Here is a 21317-nt window from a genome sequence, read left to right on the forward strand (position 1 = left end):
TAAGAACACTCAAATGTTTATAATTAATTGAAACTGTAGTGATTCCATTATTCGGTCAGTCAGTCAACCCAGTATTTATTGACAGCTCTGATTTAGGTATAGAGGGTTCCATTGTAAACTAGGAGTCAAGGTCGTTACACCCACAGAGTTTACAGCCTGGTAAAGAATATGAACAAATAAGCAAACAAATTAATTCATGGTGATGAGTGCTTTAATGGAACAAGTTCAGAGTTCAAGAGTTCAAACCCGGTGTGTCAGGGAAGACCGTCCAGAAGAAATGATATATACACTTGGACCTGAAAGAGTAGGATAATGAGGTAAAGGTGCCACAGACCCCAAGAGATGGAAGAGGGGATGATGAAGAATGTTCTTGTTGACTGAGCGTGTGAGACTGTGAGGGGCAAGAGGAAACCTGACTTGTTTCAGAAATACAGTGTAGAAAAGAAGAATGTGAGCAGTGAGGCTGGAGTGGTAGCAAAGGCCCAGGCAGAAAAGGTCTAATTGACCAGGTTACAGACTTTATGTCATTGAGCAGTGAGGACCCATTGAAGTATTTAAAGCCATGACTGTGTTATGGAAATAACACAATCAGATTTGTGTTTTCAAAAGCTCACTCAGGGTACTTACTGTGTGGGAGAATAGTTGGAGTAGAGCAAGAGGTAGGCCGCGGGACCAGTTGGAGGTTTTTGAATTCTGCAAGGCCTCCTAGATTTGGGGATTGTCCTTTCCTTTGATATCCAAATCTAACTAAAATTAAATGACCCCCCCGCCCCGCCCATCCCACATAACCCAGGATGAGGTTACATTTTCCTCGTAGTAGTGCATAATTCTAGCTCAGAATTCCTGCTTCTGAGTCGGTTCTTAATCCCTTTTTCCCCTGTCAGTTCCTGTAGTTGATGGTCTCTCCTGCAGTGCTTTTTGCCCCAGCAGTTTGATCCAGCTCCTCATCCTTCATTTCCCTAAGGAAAAACCAACACAAGTCTGTTAGGTGTGCTAGACTTGTACTGAAGTCGTGGGTAGAAAGAAGGATACTTACCACAAAGGAAAGGAAGCAATTTAACATTTCTGTTTTAGTATTTATCAGATGCTACAGCAAATATCTTACTGGCCTCTTTCACCTTAGGCCTCCGCCTATTGCCATTTTCTGCGACCCATTCTAGATTTGGAGGAATTCCCTTTGCCCTCTGATTTCTCTGTTCCCTCCATCCCATACCTCCTCCCTTCCAAGCTATCAGCAGGCAACTCCAAATTAATATGGTGCAAAATAATTTTGTTTGCTTTTGTCTCAACTTTCCCCTTCTACACAATGCCCAGACCTTGCCTTTCATACCAAAAGAACCATTAGTGTAATTATCTAAAAGAAAGTACCAGCTAGCCCAGATCTATACTTTCAGCAACTCAAAGAACAAAGGGAAGAGCTGTGGGTGGAGAGATTTGTTCCATCTGTTTTATGTTCCCTTTTTCCTTTTTTCTGCCTTCCCGTGGATTAATCCAGTTTTTTAATGATTCTATTCTATTTCTTTTGTTGGCTTGTCAGCTATAATTCTTTGTTTTGTTATTTTAGTGGCTGCTTTAGTTTGTATTATACATTTGTTTTAACATATCACCATCTACTTTAAAGTAATAAGCAGATCCTTTCCCATGATCTACCCAGACGCATAAAATTCTCTGCATGTGGGGAGTATCCTGAGTCCTGGACCCACATTCTTATCCTTTGTAGTTTTTCTTAGAAATCAACTGTTTAGCTAATGCTTTGGGATTCATTTAGGGCCTCCATTGAACCCTAAAACCAAGCACACTGTCTGGCACACCTCCACTTGGACTCTTCTTCAGAGCACAACTTGTCAAGTTGTCAGGGAGGCCTCTCAGGGTCTCCTCATCTAAAAAGGTCCCTCTGTTATTTTCTGCCTTAATTCCCTATTCCTTTCTTAGGAATATTTACAACAGTTTCTGTTTTTTATGAGCTTGTATTTTGTCATCCTCCCCACTAAATTAAATATTCCATGAGGGGAAGGGTGAAATCTATCTTTTTCACCATTCTCAGTATCCATCACCCTAACTGTCACATAGTAAGTATTTAATAGTATTTGTTGAATGAAAGGATACTTAGTAGAGGATGTGGGACACGTGGTTCAGAGAAGGATATTTTTTTAACATGGGACAGACTTAAGTCTGTCTTAAGCATGCGTAAGAACTGTGCTAGCCTCTGAGTCCTATGTTGGTGTAAGAAGTTTCTTAGATCCACAACTGTAGTTGTTTTTTGATCATTCAGTTTACCCCCATGAAGGGGAAAGCATGCTTCTGAGTGTAGAGTCCTTGAATCTCAGAAGCAGAAATGGCTCTAGAGATGATCTAGTATCTAGCCCAGCAGACAGTTGTGTTCATCTGACTTCTGCTTAAATACCCCTAATGATATGTTGCTCACAGTCACCTTTGGCAATCAGTTTTATTGTTCGATACTTTTGATTACCAAATGCCTTGCTTTTTGAGCTGAAATCTACCTTCTTATAACTCCTACCCCTGCTCTACTCTCTGCCTTCCAAAAAACAAATCTACTTCCAGCCCTCTTCTCTACCCATGACTGCCCTTGGTGTCTTTGTCTCCTCTGACTTTTCTCCAGCCTGTATATGCCCATCCTCTTTCTCCTTTGCCATGAATTCTAGGCCTCTCACCACCGTTCTGGTCATCCTCCACTGGGAACTCTAGTTTTTAAGGTCAGCCTTGCAATGTGATACTCAGAAGATCTGCTTCTCACTGAAAATAGCTGTGTAAGGGCAAGGTCCTTGTCTGTGTTTACCTCTGCATACCCCATGCCTAGCACAGTGGCTGGCACACGAAGGGTGCTCAACAAATGATTGTTGAATGAATGAACGAGCTCCCTCTCATGCTGATTGTTCTCATGTCTCCAGCATTCACTGGTGAATTTAACTCAAGTTGATCCTGTGAGGTTAAGGGATTTCATCTCCATTTTATAGATGCACAAGCTGAATCCCAGAAAAAAGGTGGTGATCATTGACTAATCATCATGCCAGTAATAGAACTCAAGTGTTCCAGCCCCAACTTCTGACCCCTGGGCCAGTGGTTTCAAAGTTTGTTTTGTTTTAGCAGTAGAACTCCTTTTTTGCAAAGCTAAGATTATATGAAACTCTGGTATATAAAAGCTAGAACCAGAGCTGTTTTGATAGAAGCTGGGATGAGGCCGAGGCTCTAGCGAGGAGCTGGGAATTCTGCAGGGCTCTGTGGAGCACAGCTGGAGAGCACTGCAGTCTTCTGCCCTGGCATCATCCTGCTGAAGGCAGCCAGGGCCTCATCTGATCAGCCTTAAGCTGACTAGGACCTCTCAGAGCCTTGGGCGTGATGCTTCATTTTTCCTCTTCATCTCATTAGGATAAGATTTAATGACCTTGCCTAGTCCAGGTGCCACCAGCCCAGCTTTTCAGACCTCTCAACCAGAATCCAGATTTCTTTTACCATTCTTAGCATTGCCAAGAGAAGAGACACTTACTGATTTTGCATCAGCATCTGGTGAACCCCTGGCATTGTCATCGTGATTATTCTTCACATCTGTTAGCTCATGTGAAGTAGGTCTTTGCTGAGTAAAATGAGTACTAGAAAGGTGAGGTCATTACTGTGCTGATAAATACAGAAACTCGAGTTCATTTTTTTCTTGAGCTATTGCGGAGAACTTCGGTTTACACTCTAACTCTGAATGAAGAATAAAATACAACTCCCCACCTTTGTAAAGTCCATCCCATTCTGTTTTCTCATTTGATGTTCTCAGCATGACAAAGGGTGAGTTTCCCCCATTTTACAGATGAGGAAACTAGTACTCAGAAAAGACAAATATCTTGCCTTGAATCACATACCTAGTGAGAGGCAGGAGCCCAGAAGTAGAACCCAGGCATCCTGTTTCCTGGATTGGATTCCTGTCCTTGTCTCAAAGTGGGACATTGCTATAATCTTCTCTCCTGGAACATAGGAATCTGAAACCTCACCTGCAGAAATGGGGTGGGATATGGTGTAGGTATCCTAGAGCGCCTCAGAGACTTCTCTCTTTCAGAACCGTTTCTAGGAAAGGGCTTCATCAGTTAAATTTCCTGAGATGTGGATGAATAGCTGTCTCATGCTAGATTTGACTGTAATCCCATGGTTTACCAAGCAATTTTAGGCGAGAATTAGAAAGTAGTCCTAAAATCCTAAACCATCTTGCCAAAGAGGTCTTATTGTATACCAGACAGTTTCCTTGAATTTAGCGTTCATCAGAGGCCCTGTATGAATCCCAAGCATTACCTAAACCCCTAATCTCTAAGAAAAACCGCAAAGGACAGTGTGATATGGTCCAGGACCCAAGACATCCCCCATAAGCAGAGAAGGCAGTGGCCAGAGGATCTGACTTGGTATGGGTAGAACCCAACCATGAGAGGGAGTCTGCCTCAGGTTCTATAGTGCAAGGATTAGGGGCTGCTGCGTGGGGTTGGGCCGTGGCCTGGGTGTAGAAATGTCAGGATGAGGTTCCCTTTACGAAGGCTTTCCTAGCCATTCTCTTTTGATGTTCACAAACCCCTTGGGAAAAAGGGGCCTCCCATGCTATAGGTTAGGAGACTGAGGTCCTGAGGGAAGTACCTTGTCTGCTGAGCGGCAGAGTCAAATTCTAACCCAGATTCTGTGCTCCATGCCCATGCTCTCACTACTGTACAACCCCAGCTTCCTTGGAATGTTTCCATAAAACAAGGCAAATATGAAAGGAGGGAGGAAGCATAGGAGCAGATCCTTTGCAGACAGGCCTTTAGCCAGGCATCCAGAAGCATTTCTGAGGTGTCCTGCTGGCTAAGAGGCTCAGCTTCTGAAGTGCCCTCCTCTAAGCAAGTGTGTCTCTTCAGCACCTCTATTCCCTGCTCTAGCATCTTGTGTTAGGGCAGACTCTTTCCAGAATCTCTTCAGCACCCCTATTCCCTGCTCTAGCATCTTGTGTTAGGGCAGACTCTTCCCAGAATCTCTTCAGCACCTCTATTCCCTGCTCTAGCATCTTGTGTTAGGGCAGACTCTTTCCAGAATCTCTTCAGCACCTCTATTCCCTGCTCTAGCATCTTGTGTTAGGGCAGACTCTTTCCAGAATCTCTTCAGCACCTCTATTCCCTGCTCTAGCATCTTGTGTTAGGGCAGACTCTTCCCAGAATCTCTTCAGCACCTCTATTCCCTGCTCTAGCATCTTGTGTTAGGGCAGACTCTTTCCAGAATCTCTTCAGCACCCCTATTCCCTGCTCTAGCATCTTGTATTAGGGCAGACTCTTCCCAGAATAGCTTTCTTTTTTTTTTTTAAGGTTCTCCTTGTCAGAAAAAGCCTAAGACATCCAAACCAGAAGAAAACTCAGAGACCATCTAGTCTAAAAGGAAGTCTCTGAGGAGATCCATGTCCAGAGAGTGGCATTGGGCTTGACTAAGGCCACCTAGTGAGAGCCAGAGCCATGACTGGTACACAGGCACCCTGTGACTCAGCCCGGGGTTCTCTGCTTTGCTGCCTCTTACTGCACCCAAACAGATTCCTGGGAGCCAGCGCCCTGGCAGTCCTTTCAGGCTAGTCCCTGCTGTAACTCTGGTTTTACTGTTTTCCAGGTGAGACCTTTGCCCTGGGAAATAGTCTGGCCCGGTCCTTGGAGCCACACTCAGACTCAATGGACTCCACCTTGAATCCCACCAACCTTGTCAGCACCTCCCAAAATCTTCGAAACCCTGGGTACCGGCCTTTGCTTCCATCCTGTGGCCTCCCACTGAGCACTGCCTCGGCTGTGCGCAGGTTCTGCTCCAGGGGTAAGCTTTTCAGAGTTCTGGCTCTCCTGCCCTCTCTCATCCTTTCCTTCTTCCCTTCCTGAACCCTGGGAGGCCAGAAAGGACTTAACTCTGTTGCCTGCTGCCTGGAGGTTGGACTGCCATCTGGGCTACCATTGTGCCTGACTAGGCCCCTGGGGAGCAATTGAAGCTCTGGGATTAGCTTGAGAATAACAGAAACTAAGAGCCAGCGACCTAGAGCCAAAGGGACAGGGAAGGAGTCCTTCATTCATTCATGAGCCATTTATTTGAACACCGTCTGTGTTTGTCATGGGGACGCAAAAATCAATCACTTCTTGTCCTTAAAGAGCTCAAAGTCTTGTGGGAGAGACAAACACTTAAATAGGTAACTTGAAAACAACATCTTGAGTGTGGCTAAAGAGATACACTTTGAGTTGCATGAAAGCTGCAAGAAGGAACACCTAACCCAAGCTTGGTATCCAGGGGAAGCTTCCTTGAGAAAGTGTCTGACATTTTAAATGTTGACTATATTAATGTATTAGGAGTGGTAGGCGGGGGAGAGCTTTCCAGGGAAGAGAGTACAGTATGGACAAGGGCAAAGGGATAAGAACTAACACAGATTGTACCAGCAACTACACGCAGTTTGGTATTGCTGAAAAACAAAATGTAATTCTGGGACTTCAAAGGGAAAAGCCTGCAAGCATCAGGGGTTGTATCATAGAGGACCTTAAATGCCACGTTAAAGAGTTTGGAGTTAATCTTGTAGGTAATGCGAAGCTCTGGAGACTTTTACTTAGAGGCAAGACCTAAACAGGTTTGTGTTTCCAGTAGATCATTGACTACTGTGTTGTGGATGGAGCTGAGGCAGGACAAGAGTAGAGAGACCGCTTAGGAGGTTACTTAGGTTTCTGGCCAGACCAGAAATGATAAAAGGCCTAGATTAGGGCAGTGGTAGAAGGTTTGTAGAAGAGAGAATAGATTTGAAAACTCTTCATGAGGTAAATTGAGTCAGATTCAAGGGTTGTAAGGAAGGAGTGGGAATGTCTCCCAGGTTTCTAGAAGGGGTGACTGGATAGATGGCGGTGCCATTACACTGAGAGAGGGAACCAACCATAGAAGAGAAAGAAGGGGAGGGAGCCCGTGGGTCATCTAGGTGATACCCAGCAGGCAGTGGCTGTGCAGGTCTGATCCTCAGGGAAGAAGACTGAGCTGAAGTTAAATATTTTGGAGTCATCAGCAAATAGATGGAAGTTGAAGTTGTAGGGTGAATGACCCCCAACTCCCAGGAGTATGTCTAGAATGAAAAGAACAGTTGACCAAAGAAGGAGTTCTGGGGACCAACAAAGTTCAGGAGGAGGGAGCAGGAAGAGGATCCCACCAAGGGGACAAAGGAGTAGTCACATGTGAGGAGAAACATAAGAATTTGATACTGTGGTGGCCGGGAGTACAGAGAGTGTTTGAAGACGAGTACAACCCAAAAAGGTTCGGTAAAATAGGACTGAGAAATATCTTCTGGATATGGTGATTAGTGAGTAACTGGTGATCTTAGTAAGAGCAGCTTCAGTGGTGCTGGAGGGTGGCGAGGGCAGATTGCCGTGGGTGGGGATAGCAAGGAGAGTTTGATGAGAAAAAAGGAGGTGACCTTCAAAAGAAGGTCTTCTAGAGTGGGTGCACGCTGGGCATGTGTATCAGCAGACAACTTGAGCCTTCCAAGAAGAAGAAATTCAGAATATAGGAAAGAGGAGAAAGTAAGGCCTTGTGGGTGGTAGAAAGGATTAGGGACCAGTCTTAAGACAGAAGGAGGCACACCTTGCTCCCTGAGACTGGAGGGAAAATTGGCTGTGGCCATGAGGGAATGGAGAGAGGGCTGAGTAGGGAAGGGCTCCAGAGTGCCAGGAGATTGGACCAGCCATAAAGAAGACAGGAGGAAATGGGTCAAGGAGGAGGGGATGGTTTGCAGGAAACATGAAGGTCCAGCGATGCTTGGAGCTTGGAGGCTAGTTTGCCAGTTTACAAGAGCTATGGTTTTCTGGTGTGGTTCTTAGAAACCTAGATGTGGGGTGAAAAAAGACAGTTTGAGAGGTAAGTTTTTATGTTGAGCTAGCAGAGCAGGAGGGGGCGGGGAGCGGGGGAGCAGGTACTCAGTGGAGAAGAGGAGTTTAGTTTAGATCATCAACACTGGATCTGGGCAGGGTGGGGAAGAAGCAAGGCTGAGAGAAGGCTGAAGGATGGGGAGACTATAAGTTTGATGTGCTAAAAGGGTCTTTGTGACATAATGGTTATGGGGACATAGGTCCCAAGAGAGCTGAAAAGGTGGGATGTTGGGGTCAGAGAGGGGGATGTTTAAAATTCCTAAGTGGATTTGTTCCAAGAGATGCAAGAACCAGACAGTAACCTTGGCAGTAAGCATTTGAAGTATAGTAGAGATGAAAGTCTCTGGAAGCAAGGCAGCAGTTGAATGGATTGCCTCTGAGGATTATGGCAGGAATTGGGGTGGAACAGAAGGTAGTGAGTTAAGTACCCAAAAGTCTTCATTTAACAAAGAGCAGAAACCCAGAGATCTACAGATGAAAGTGATCCGGAAGGGCAGACGGTCGGTACATGTCTGGCTTGTGAAGAACACGAGCTTCCGTCGGAAGATGGTCTAAAAGCAGCAGTGGGGAGACAGGAGAATGCCATTTCCACACCCACTGTGGCCTCCCCCAGTCCAGGGATGGATGAGGTGTGAAAGAATAAGACGACTCCAGTAAGCAAGGCCTGCAGTGGCAGAGGGGGTTCTCAGGAAGGCCGAGACAGGGAAAGAAGCCTGGGATGCCCCTCCCGACCCTAACCCCAGCAAGGCCCCACATGGAGCAGCGTAAGGAGCTCTGAAGTAGAGGCAGGACGGAGGGTTGGTGCCCTGCCTTGAGACTTAAGTCACCTCAGCTCTCAGGTCTTCGTGCTCCCCATACACAAAGTGGAGGTGGTGATACTGACCTGCTCTTTTCTCAGGCGTGTTAAATGGATCAAATGGAAGCAGGGATATGGGGTCATTTTGGAAACTAAATCATTCCCGAGGTATGAGGGGGTTACTATTAGTGTTCTCTTCCCCAAAGCCCTGTTTCTGTTAGGAGTGCTTCCCTTTTTTTTAACTTTATTATTTTTTTTATTGAAGTGCAGTTGATTTACAATGTAGTGCCGGTCTCTGCTGCACAGCAGAGTGACTCAGTTACACACATATGGGTATTCTTTTTTAATATACTCTTTCCCGTTATGGTTTATCCCAGGATATTGAATAGAGTTCCCTGTGCTCTACAGTAGGACCTTGTTGTTTATCCAACCCTACTGACATATATAATAGTTGGCGTCTGCTAGTCCCAAACTCCCAGTCCTTCCCTCCCCCGCCCCCTCCCCTCGCAACCACAAGTGTGATCTCTATGTGTGTGAGTCTGTTTCTGTTTTGTAGACGGGCTCATCTGTGCCATATTTTAGATTCCACACGTACGTGACATCACACTGATAGGCTGCCTCGCACGGCACTGGCCTCAGATGCCACTGTTGTCTCCCAGGCATCTCCGCTCTTCCCTTGGGATACACTGGGAGTCTGTTGGCCAAGTCACAGTCTGAATCTCTCTTGACCCTGAAGATCCTCATAAAGCTATGAGAGGATTCTCTTTGGTTGGCCCTAGAATTGTTTCTCTCGAAGAATTTAGATGACAAGTCTGTGCCCTCCCTTATTTCATTGATCCATATGGTCGGGCCTCAGTTTGTCAGTCTGGCCTCTTGTGGATGCGCCCCACCTTCCTTAGTCATCCTCAGACTGAGACACTCTGCCTTGCATGAAGAGTGACCACCAGCTGTACCCATTGGGTGGAGAGAGAGACCCCTGGTATAGTCTGTCTGCAGGAACGGGCATAGGAAAAGACAGAGACAGGGCACTAACTTCTCTCCTTCCTAGCTGTGTGGTCCTGGGCAAGTCACTTCACTTCTCTGGGCCTCAGTTGCCTCATCGCTAAACTAAAGATGATGATACTTCCTTCAAAAGCTGTTTTAGGGCTTCCCTCGTGGCACAGTGGTTGAGAGTCCACCTGCCGATGCAGGGGACACGGGTTTGTGCCCCAGTCCGGGAAGATCCCACATGCAGCGGAGCGGCTAGGCCCGTGAGCCATGGCCGCTGAGCCTGCGTGTCCAGAGCCTGTGCTCCACAACGGGAGAGGCCACAGCAGTGAGAGGCCCGCGTACCGCAAAAAAAAAAAAAAAAAACTGTTTTAAGGGTCAAATGAGCTGACGATGCTGGGAGTTGTGGATGTATCAGGCCACTCTCCGCCACATTCGGTGCATCCCAGTCGTCTCTTGCCTGGACTATTATATCAGCCTCCTTTTCAACTGGTCTCCCTTGCTTCTGTCCTTGCCCCCCTAACGACTGTTATCAACACAGGCTCAGAGTATAAGTTGGTTCGTGTTACTCCTCTGCTCAAAACCAGCCTTCAGAAAAGCCAGTGGTTTGTCAGTGGCTTACAAGGTCCTCTGTGATGTGCCCTGCCACTCGTCCCGCCCCACCACATACATACATACTCTCAGATGTTATTTCCTGCCATGTTCTCTTCACTCACTCTGCTCCAGCACACTGGCCTCCATGCTAACCCTTAAACATGGCAATCAGTCTTCTGCTCAAGGTCTCTGCTCAAATGTCATCTCAGAGATGCTCTCCTGACCACTGTATAAATTAGCAACTTCCTGCCTCTGCCCTCATGGAGTGTATGTTCTAATGGAGTAGGCTAACAGACAAACATGTAAATATATATAATAGTATTATATATGAGTAAATATGTGTGTGTATTTATAATATCATTATATAAGTGTGTGTGTGTGTGTGTGTGTGTGCGTGTGTGTGTGTGTGTGTGTGTGTGTGTGATTCCTAGCTCCCCTGGGTAGAGGAATTAGCTAAGATGGTCCAAGAAGCTAAGATGGACATATTCATGTGTAGTATCTGCTCCCTGCTCTCCATCATCTGTGCAGTTGGTTTCTGTCTCAGCATCGCAGTGGACTTTCAGGGCAGGGAGAAGTGGCTGGCTCACACAGCCCTCTCCAGCTCCCTGTCTACCACCCCTCTAAAAAGCCTTTGGAATTTCTATGGCGCTAATCACCCTGCTTGCTCCAGCACACTCCTCTCCGGTCTGGTCAGTGCCCAGCTACAAGCTTGAGAGGTAATATGTTCCAGTCTCTTCCCCAGGGAGCAGGAGGGGCGCCAAGCCAAGTGTGCTTCGACTTTCAGACCTGGGACCCGGAATGAAGGGATATGAGAGAAGATCTTTAGCCTTTGCAAGACATGGTTGAAGAGTAGGGCCTTTCTACTTTCACTGGTGTTTCACCTCTGACAGTTGGCTGCTGACTGGGCATCTCCTGGGTGGTGAGGATACTGACACGAGCAAGGCAGGGTCCCTGCCTCAAGACAGACCTAGGCTGGCGGGGAGACAGAAAAATACACATGGAACTATGACGTAGGATCATTCATTCATTTAGCAAACGTGCTTGAACGTCTGCTGTGGCAGGGCAGGCACTCTTTCATGTGCTGTGAAAGGGAAACACTCTCCTCCTGCCTGTCTCCCTACGTTTAGTACTCTGCTCAGCACTCTGTTCAGCACTCTGTTCAGCACTGCTTCACGTCCCCCGCAGACGTTTGGGTTTCCACACACCAAGCAATTCTGCGATGCCAGCTGGGCCTCCTGCAGTTTTACTCAGTTCTGACACAAGCTTCCTGGAGGAAGCGTCAGATCCCACAGGATAAGGGCTCCGTCCCACAAGACTGACCCCCCCCCACACAGACTTCAGCTGCCAGTTCAAAGTCTACATTGTTACCTGTGCTTCTGACTGACTGGCTCTAAATTCGAGGTTCCTGTGATCCCTTCCATGGGTTTGATTAACCTGCTAGAGCATCTCACAGAGCTCAGGAAAACTGTTTACTTGCTAGATTACCAGTTTTTTATTAAAAGGATGCAATCCAGGAACAGCCCAATGGAAGAGATGCGCAGAGGAAGGTGTGGGGAAGGGGTGTGGAGCTTCCGTGCCCTTCCTGGGTACACTGCTTGCCCAGGACCTCCACACGTTCACCAACCCAGAAGCTCTCTGAAGCCCTGTCCTTTGGGCTTTTATGGGCTTTTATGGCGACTTCATTATATAGGCAAGGTTGCTTATTTTGTTGGCCGTTGGTGATTGAACTCAATCTCTAGCCCCTCTCCCTTCCCCAGAGGTTGGGGGGAAAGTTCCCACCCTCTAGTCACCTGGTTGGTCCCTCTGGCAACCGGCCCCCATCCTTAGGGGCTTTCTAAAAGTCACCTCATTAACATACCCAGGTGTGGATAAAAGGGACTTGCTATGATTAGCAAAAGACACCTTTATTTCTCGGACCACTTAGGAAATTCCTAGAGTTTTAGGAGTTCTGTGCCAGAAAAGGGGATGAAGACAAATACATACGTTTCTTCTTATTAATCAGAGTATCACAAGGACATAGCAGGGAATAGGAGAAGACAGATAAACATAAATGCATGGAATTACTGTAGGTTGTGATATGTGCTGGGGGTGGAGGAAACTAGAGTAACTGGATTGAGAGTGATTATGTGGGGACTGAGTACTTTTATTAGGATATCAGGGAAGGCCTCTCAGAGGAATCAATATTTGAGATGAAACCCAAATGTTGAGAAGGAATCAGGTGTGCAAAGATGTGGGGAAAAGACAATTTTAGACAGAGGAAATTGTGTGTCTGGGTCAAAGAATAAAAGCATGGTTTATTCAGGAGGCAGAAAGAAAGCCAGAGTGTCTGGAGCTTGGTGAGTAAAGGATGGGGGGAAGGGGGAGAGGAGATAGAAAGGGCCAGATGATGGGATACCTTCTAGACCATGGTAAGGGGTTCGACTTTATTTCAGGTACGCATTTCGAGGCCATTGCATTTATTGACATGATCCAATTACTTTTTTTTTTTTTTTTTTGCGGTACACGGGCCTCTTACTGTTGTGGCCTCTCCCGTTGCGGAGCACAGGCTCCAGACGCGCAGGCTCAGCGGCCATGGCTCATGGGCCCAGTCGCTCCGCGGCATGTGGGATCCTCCCGGACCGGGGCACGAACCCGTGTCCCCTGCATCGGCAGGCAGACTCTCAACCACTGCGCCACCAGGGAAGCCCAATCCAATTACTTTTTAAAGGTTGTTTTGACTGCCTTAGGGAGAAAAGATTATTAGAGTGATGTGATGGGGGAAAGTGTCTAGAGATTGAGCTGTAACCAAGAGATCCATGAAATGCTTTGTGAGACCAATTATTTCAGGATTAGACAGGAAAAGTTTCATAAAGGAGCTGATCCTTGAAGGCGACCCTTGCTTAGCTAAGTCAGAGTTTGCCAGAAAAAAAAAAGGAGAAATTGAAGGGAGAGAAGGGGGCACATTCCAGGCAGAGGGGATGAAGCATGCCAGAGATCTGTGCCGGTGATGATCATACAGAGAGCTCAGATCCCACAGGGGAAATGGGAGGGGCTGTTTTTGAGCCAAGATTGAGATAAAAGCTCTAAGCAGACCAGTAAATTAACATTGAGATTCCTGGCAGCCAAGGCAAAACTGTTCTGCCTCCAAGTGTTTGGCTGACTTTGCTACAGCCTTGGAGGAGGCACTGGGTATTACCATCCATCACTTTTTTTCCCTTCCTGGGCCCCAAGGACTTGGCTATAATCTAACCCAGCTCCCGAGGTCTCTCTAGAAATGGTCCCCAGAGCCAAAGCAAAAGCAGCCTCACCTGCCAGCTCCTCCACGCCCGCCCCCAATCCAGGTCATCCCCTTACTTCACTGCTACCCCTGATTCAGGTCCAGGCAGAATCACAACCTCAGTTTAAAAACCATTTCCAGAATCAGACCTACCCTTAAGGTTTGAGTGAAGAGGGTCTCAGGCCTTTGGTCCCTTTGTTGAAAACCCTTCCCTCCCCCGGTTGCCTCTGGTTCCCCTGCTCTGGCACTGCTGAGCCTCAGTGGTCACACAGGGCCATTGGGACAGGCCAAGGAGCGTGCTGGGGAGTTACAGACCAGTCCCCGCCCGTTATGCAGGTGTCCTCCTGTCCTGCAGGGTCGGATCGCCGGGATGCCTCTCGACAGAGTGGCCGGGACCCCTCCTCGTGGACAGTCGAGGACGTGATGCAGTTTGTCCGGGAAGCTGATCCTCAGCTTGGACCCCACGCTGACCTCTTTCGCAAACACGTAGGTGCCCCTGCCTGACCTCTCCTGTGTCCGCTGGGAGTCCTGCTTCTACAACTTATAGACTCTTAAAGGGGCACGAGCTATATACTTGTTCTAGGTTCCTTGAAACTGAGCACAGGTGACACCATACAAACTTAGAGACAGAATCTTGGGTCCCAAACAGCCCTCCCTGGGCACTGAATTCAGCTCACTCCTTTAGTGTAGGATCTGATTCAGCCACACTCCTACTGGGTCCCAGGGACAGGACTGTCCTCTCCTAGGAGCACTTGCTCTCCTAGCTACCTGCTGTGGCCTAAGGCCAAGTTAAAGAGTCTCTTGCCAGGTGGCCCCCAACTCTCCTACCTCATCAGAACCCCATTCTCTACTTTCTCCACTCTGAGCCTCCTCCATCTCTTCAAGTGGCCATTTGGCCCTGTGGCCAGGGGCTGCTGCTGACCCCCCTGCAGTGACCATACTCCTCATCTGGGGCTCAAGCCCACTTCCCTGTAGCCCCTGCCGCCTGGTGCTGTCCTGTGCTTGGGGCACTCTCACTGGTCACTCCTTCAGGCCAGGTGGGTTTGGAGGGTGCTCTTAGGTCAGGCCTGAAGGTCTCACAGCTGCTCAGCGAGTGCCTGCTCTGTGCCTGGCTCACACGGAGGGGTCCCTGCTGCTCAGGAAGGAAGGTGACTCACCCGATAGCCCTTGAGGGGCGATACAGAAATAGTCCGTGATGAGTGACAAGTACACTGACTGGGGAGGCCGCCTGGGAGGAGACAGAATTGAGCTGACCTCAGAGGTTTGGGATCCGGGGAGACTGCCTCTCGGGCAGCAGAGAAAGGAGATTCCTATAAACGTGTGTGAAGAGCTTAACCTGGCGGGGGGTGGGGGTGGTCAGTAGTAGACGCTGGGGAGGGGTGGCTGGAGACAGAAGCTGGGGAGAACAGGTAGGCTGTAGCATCGCAGCTACACTGCCTCGTGGCTGGCATCTCCCCGGGTGGCCTTTAATCAGGACCTGGGGTGGTCAGACCACCCAGGTCTGATGACGCCTCCCTCTATCCCCGCAGGAGATCGATGGCAAGGCCCTGCTTCTGCTGCGCAGTGACATGATGATGAAGTACATGGGTCTGAAGCTGGGGCCTGCACTCAAGCTCTCCTACCACATTGACCGGCTGAAGCAGGGCAAGTTCTGAACAGGGAGACGCAGCCTAGACAACCGAGGGATCGAGCAGAGGGGCCATCCTTCTCCCAGGAAGGAGGGCCATCGGCCCCCTCCTGGGTACCTCAGTGGGGTCCGAGGCTGCCTCAGGACTCCAGGAGGCTGTGTGGAGCTGCCAGCACTGCCCCTCCTGCCATGGTATGTCCTTCCATGAAGGGCCGAGACGGGCATGGGGCCCAGGGTTGCCACTGCTCTTCCCCTCAGCCCTGCCTCGGCTCTGAGTTCTCCTGTATTTATTGCTCAGGCCTGGCCGGCCTCTCCCCAGGAATTTAGACTGAACGCCTTCCAAGTGATGGAGGAAGGGGCTGACCCCTGAGGCCTCGGAAGACGGGGCCCTGAAGTGACACTCGTGCCCGGTCCCCTCACCACCCGCTGGGCCTGGTGTGGCTCCCCATTACCCCATGGCTCCTGCCTTCTTCTCACGAGATCCGCGGACTCCAAACTCATGGTGCAGACCTCTACCTTTTTTAAGAAAAGATCTTTTCTTATTAATTTATTGTTTCTGGCACTTGGGCAAGCCCTCCAGTTCATACCCCTCTCGCTCCAGACACTGGGTTTCAGGAGGAGGGAGACTGCCCTGCCCCGGCCCCAGACAGGCCCTCTCCAGAGCGGTGTGGCCCCTTTTCAGAGGACATTACCTAGGGTCCCTGTCCCCTTGCCTCTCTTCCTCCGCTGGGCCCTCTGCAGCCTCGGCCTCATCTGTGGGAATGGGAGTCCCTGCCCTGCACTGTCCCCACCGCAGCTCCCTTGCCCCGGCCAGAATTTCTGCTGAAGAAGGTTGGGCCCAATGATTTTAAGCCAAGAAGGCCCTGAGATGGATGGGAGAAAGGGGTCTCTAGGCTGGAGTCTGGTTGTACCCACTCCACTGTCCACATGCTTCCTTTGTAAGCAAGTCAGCAGCACAGCTGCCCCTGCTGCCATCTGGACTTATTTTATGTCAATTTGTTTATAAATAAAAAATACAGATGCCAGTGTCTTTGTAATCAGTCAACATAATCAGCGTGCCTCCGAAGGGCAGGCCACTCCCCTTGTCTTGGTCTTTGCTCCTCGTTTTTATCTATGAGGAAACTTGGACAAGATGCTCCCTGAGTTCTCGTGACTCCAGCAATCCCTAGAGAACAGGCTGTCTGCCACGTGCCCACTGGGGCCCCAGCATGGCGTAGCCCCTGGGGAGACGGTATGAGGTCCATTCTCTGCCCTCAAAGGGCTTTGTGCTCTGGTGCAGCCAGACAGCAGTGTGGAGGAAGCAGCCACAGGAAGGCCGAGCAGGAAGGGCAGTATTCGGGTCAACAGCTCCAAGGAGCCTCAGTGGCAGGGGTGAGGAGAGATGCAGGCCAGCCTGCAGGGCACCTCCTGCGCCATCCAGGGGCCAGTGCTCCAGTCCAGAACCTCACTTGCCTGTTTATAAAGGGCCCCAGGAGGAGAAGGTGTGGGGCAGCAGCACAGCGCAGTGTAACCTGATGATGACTAACACATCGCTGTGTGCCCCAGCAGCTGCGCCATCTGAATTAGAATGATCTCATATAATCTTCACAACAGACCCACTTTATAGATGAGGAAACTTAAGCTCTGATCGAATAGCCAGGAACTGCCAAAGTAGGCATTTAAAGCCCAGGAATCGGACTCCAAGGCTAGGGCCGAGGTTCCAGCCAGCGCAGCTACTGTATGTGATGCTTCAGGTGGGTCAGTTCCCTCCTGTGGGCCCGTCTGGCTATGAGGGGGTTCGACGAGGAGACCGCTGAGGATCCTACCAGCCCTCACCAGCGACTAGTTCCAACGTGGTGTTTTCCACTCGGCCACTGTGAGGTTCTAATCATGGGCCCCGTGAAGCAGTCAGGGTCGGGGCTGCCGAACTAGAAGCAGCCCATTTTCCACAGACTCCTGGACCTGTGTCCCGTGAGCTGTGCTGTTTATTCAGGGTACTCCCAAAGGGGGCCTTATTGGACCCTGGCGACAAACTTCTGGATGTGAAGGTGACACCAGCGTATGCAGGCAGGCCAGGTGTGCTGCCCGGCCGGGCTTGTGGAGCAAAAGGGCTCCCACCCACCCTGTCCCTCGTCAGCAGGCACGCTCACCTTTCCAGGGAACACTCAAGGGCTTCTTGGTGCTAAGTCGTTTGTGGACGTTAGCTCGCTTAAACCTCACTTACAGCTCTCAGAGATAACCACCATGTTCCCCCATTTTAAAGATGAGGAAACTAAAGCTTAGAGAGGTGAAGTTATAATACTTGCCCCAAACTCCACAGCTAATGAGGGGTGCGAGACAGCATACTGCCTGCCACACCCACCAGGCAGCCTTTGTCTTGGGTCCTGCTAACCATGCAGACTCGACTCCCACAGGCTACACTGGGGGTGGCGCTCACGCTGCAGACAGACCAGACACCCTGCCAGCATGAAGCAGGCCTTTCCGGTGGAGCAGTCCTTGCAGAGCCCACAGTCATCCACGACCATTCCTTGTTGCCCAGGTGACAGCTCAGGTGCAAGGGGATAAGACATGTTAGGGAGAAGTGGGGTTCACCCTGGTTTAGAAGCATCGTGCCACAGGGCAGCCAGTAACTCCCTAGTGCCATAGGCACAGCTTCCAGGTCCCCGTCAGGGACGTGCCTACTGGGTCCCTGTGCTCGGGAAGCCCTGCAGGAAGGCCTATTTACAGTCCATGCACAGCACTCCTAGACCAGGTGATTTACAGTTAGGGGTCATTTTTATCATAAGCACTGTTGCCTTGAAATGGTTGACATTCCATTTTTATCTGGTTTCCAAGGGAACAGAACTAGAAGGGTAACCAGATGTCAAATTCTGCAGAAGGGGAAAGGATTTGTTACCGTTTCACTCATGCTGCCCTAACCTCTGGGGTCAGAACTGAACGTCATTTAAGAGAACAAGCAAAAAAAAAACCCAAAACCTCGACTTCTGAAACTGTTTCACAAAGCCAAGCCTTCTAATAGTGACCCGAGTCATCCAAAGAAGCTGAAATGGTGTCCGGTGGGTGAGACCACACCACTGATCCCGACAGGGCAGCCACCCACAAAGCGGGAAGGCGTGTGGGGAAGTGGGACTGGGGGACAGAGGCCTCCGGCAGCAGCTTCCTGGGCCCACCCTCATCGCCATGACAAGGAGAGACATTGACTCCAGTGCTGAGGAACATCAGGAAGGAAAAACCCAGGCACTTCAGGAGAGAAGAGCGCAGGCTCCGCTCAGGGCTGAATCCTTGGGGAACCTCTCTGCCCCGTCCCCACCTGTGGTCCCTCCCCACCTGCCGGCTGTGTGGCCCGTGTCCCCGGGCTCCGCTCTGTCTCTGTTGCCCAGGCTGTTAGTCCTAAGCGGAAGTGTCCACAGCACCCTCTTCAGCATCTTTGTGGAACAACCCAGAGACCCTTCTCTGGGCTGTGTCACCGGTGGGCCAAGTGGACACAGTTTCTGCCCTCGTGCCCGATGCCACGACCCCTCCTCAGAAGAGCCACAGGTGACTTGCCCCTTGTCTTACAAATAAAGTTGAAAGCGCGGAAAACTGTCTTGCCTAGGAGACTCCAGACGCTCCCTCCTGCCCCTGTCTTCCCTCAGCTTTTTTGCAGCCTCCTTACCTTAATGCCCCATCACCCCATCCCATCAGGGAAACTCCCCAGCTGGAAACGTCCAGGCCAAGCGTGAGAACTGTGTGTGTGTGTGCTTGTCCTCCAACACCAAAGCCACCGAGGATGCTGCCAGGGGCCAGCGGCCAGCAGGTCCCAGGGTACAGACACCAGGCCCGAGATATCTGTGGGCAGCTGGGCTGGTCCTGTCAAAGGATGGGCAGGAATCAACAGGCAGCCGCTGGTAGGCAAGGGGAGGAGTCAAAAGACTGAGGCTGGAGCGTCCCGGGGCCCGGATGGCAAAGGCTGCGTCCACACCACTCTTCCCCTGAGTTCCAGTCTGTTCTCCTGACAGCCTGTCCTCTCCCACTTAACGGCTGAGCTCAGCCCTCGCCCCTGCCCCGTCCCCTGCCCCTCAGCTGGGGTCCCTGGTTGGTTCGCGCAGACACCCATGCTTGCTACGGTGTGGAGGATCGCAGCCACAGGCGCCACCAAGTGGACACTCCAGGTAACGTGAGAAGAGTCCTATCCCAGCCTCCCTCTGCCCCTCATCTTCGGGCCCGCCTTGCATTCTTTTTTTTTTCTCATTCTTTTACTTTATATATTTGTTTACATCCTTATTGGAGTATAATTGCTTTACAATGGTGTGTTAGTGTCTACTGTATAACAAAGTGAATCAGCTATACGTATACATATATCCCCATATCTGCTCCCTCTTGCGTCTCCCTCCCTCCCCCCCTCCCTATCCCACCCCTCTAGGTGGTCACAAACCACCACCGAGCTGATCTCCCTGTGCTGTGCAGCAGTTCTCACCCACCTTTCATTCTTAACTTTAAATTCAAGAGGTTTTCTTCCTCCAGTGCCAAGTAGGGGTTGTCAGTAAGGTCACAGACATCCAGTGAGAGGACTAAAAGGGGCTGCTGTTCCACAACGCTGAACTCGTGTCCGCCATCACCCAGCTGTTAGCCTGAGATGCTGTAAATAACCCAGTTTACACTGCGGTGCGTTTCAGTATGTGAAATATCATTTTGTAAATGCTTACAATGAAAGACAATTTTTACCCCCGCCAATAAAGAAGTGGAACTGATGTTCAGCTCACGTAAGGCTGTTAACAGAGCCCAGGGAAATATGTAATACAATCGTTTAAAGAGATTTCCAGCAAGAATGGGGAAAGATTTGGCACTCAAATCAGTTTGGGAAATTTCATGACAAACAGCTGCCTGATAGCGAGGCCCCTAGAGAAGTATGTTATGTTCACGTGTTCGTTATGTTCTCTGGTACAGCCACGTGTGTGCTCATCTGTCAGGGTGCCTCTCCCGGCCAGCTGTCTGTCTCTGCATAACTCATCATGACTCGAGTTAACCGTCCAAGACAGCCACAGCCCCCACTTGTTACTGTGAGAGCAGCTCGTGATGGCAGAGTCCAGAGAGGCCTGAAAGAAAGGGGGAAGCCTGGAGAGCTTAGAGCCGTTATTCCGTAACTCTCGGCCGTGGATGCAGAGGCGGGTCAGCCCTGGCTGCTGGGTCCCTCCCCCGAGCCTCAGTGCCACCACCTGGGGCCTCGGGCCTCCTCCTTTCCTCCACGCCACAGTGTCCTTTCTCAAGTTCCCCACCCAAGCTTCTGCCTCAGTCTCTCAGGGAAACAAATTCATCGGCATCTTCAGAACGGCTGCTCAGAGAAAGAGGCAGCCTTCTCTCCATGCTGTCAAGCAGCTTCCCCAGTCTGCAGTATCCGCTTCTGGACACCACCACCCCGTCCCCTCACCCCATCGAGACTTCCAGAAGCAGTGTGGGAAAGTGCTACCTACATTTGCATCATGAAAAGCACTTTCAAAGCCCCCACCCACCCAAGAACAGATTTCTGCATTAACAAAGGCTGTGCATTACCCGAGTCCTGGTCCCCGGTCAAACAGCAGGTGACAACCCTGTCCTTCAAAAGACATGGCCGCGCCTGACCTATTTCTCAGGGCTCTTCTGGACAGCAACCTCCATCTCTGGCAAAGAGAAGAGCCTGGTGTCAGGGGAGCCGTGGAACCGGCTGCGTTCTGATCCATTCTGGGAGCAGCTGGGCCCTGTCCGTGCTCAGGGGAGCCTGGGATTGGTGACTGAGGTGGGGACCTGCGTGGGCAGGAGGGCCCGGAGAGACCTGACAGAAGGAGGAAGTATGTCTTTAGTCCCTGGATCCTAGGAGCTGCCCCGAAGAAGCCCCACACGAAGCTGCATGAGATGTCCGAAGCTGCATGAGATGTCCGTTTACACTGGGGTGGGGAGTAGGGAGGACTTCTCCTGGCTCACTTGCCAAGCCTAGAAGCATTGTTGACTCTCCTGAGATCACAGAGGTGGCTGCACAGGCCCCACCCACTTCCTACAGCCCTGGTTCCCCCTCCCTGAGCCAAGCCCCCAAGCACCCTGGGGAGCTGCTGGGCAGGGGGCAGGGGTCTGTGGGAGCGGAGGGCTGGCACCTCCCACTCTCCCCCAGGAACCGTCAGGACATGAGGATCACAGGCCTCCCTATTCCTCCTATTCCCGTTTGCCCTGAATGTCCCCACTACAGCA

General features: G+C 50.2%; 1 protein-coding gene and 1 long non-coding RNA gene across 18 annotated transcripts in view; one reads left to right on the top strand and one right to left on the bottom strand.

Annotated features, from left to right (window-relative positions):
- SCMH1 (Scm polycomb group protein homolog 1) overlaps positions 1-16165 on the top strand; it is a 189845-nt gene extending 173680 nt beyond the window's left edge. For 14 of the 17 annotated variants that reach the window (XM_033836948.2, XM_073791315.1, XM_033837007.2 and 11 more), the window contains 3 exons: positions 5614-5808; positions 13869-13999; positions 15043-16165. In XM_033836948.2, the coding sequence (XP_033692839.1) occupies positions 5614-5808; positions 13869-13999; positions 15043-15168 (452 nt within the window). In that variant the 3' untranslated portion in view covers positions 15169-16165. Of the gene's footprint in view, positions 1-5613; positions 5809-13849; positions 14000-15042 lie in introns of all 17 variants that reach the window. The other 3 variants (XM_033836984.2, XM_073791339.1, XM_033836969.2) reach the window with 2 other exon arrangements.
- Positions 66-21205, bottom strand: LOC141276332 (uncharacterized). The gene is made up of 3 exons (XR_012325693.1): positions 19580-21205; positions 18775-18968; positions 66-959 (listed from the first exon to the last, which is right to left on the bottom strand). It is a non-coding gene; the product is annotated as an uncharacterized lncRNA (long non-coding RNA).
- Positions 21206-21317: the final 112 nt, after the last annotated feature.

The sequence above is a fragment of the Tursiops truncatus genome, chromosome 1 (genome assembly GCF_011762595.2).
Source record: "Tursiops truncatus isolate mTurTru1 chromosome 1, mTurTru1.mat.Y, whole genome shotgun sequence".
Taxonomy (NCBI): Eukaryota; Metazoa; Chordata; class Mammalia; order Artiodactyla; family Delphinidae; genus Tursiops; species Tursiops truncatus.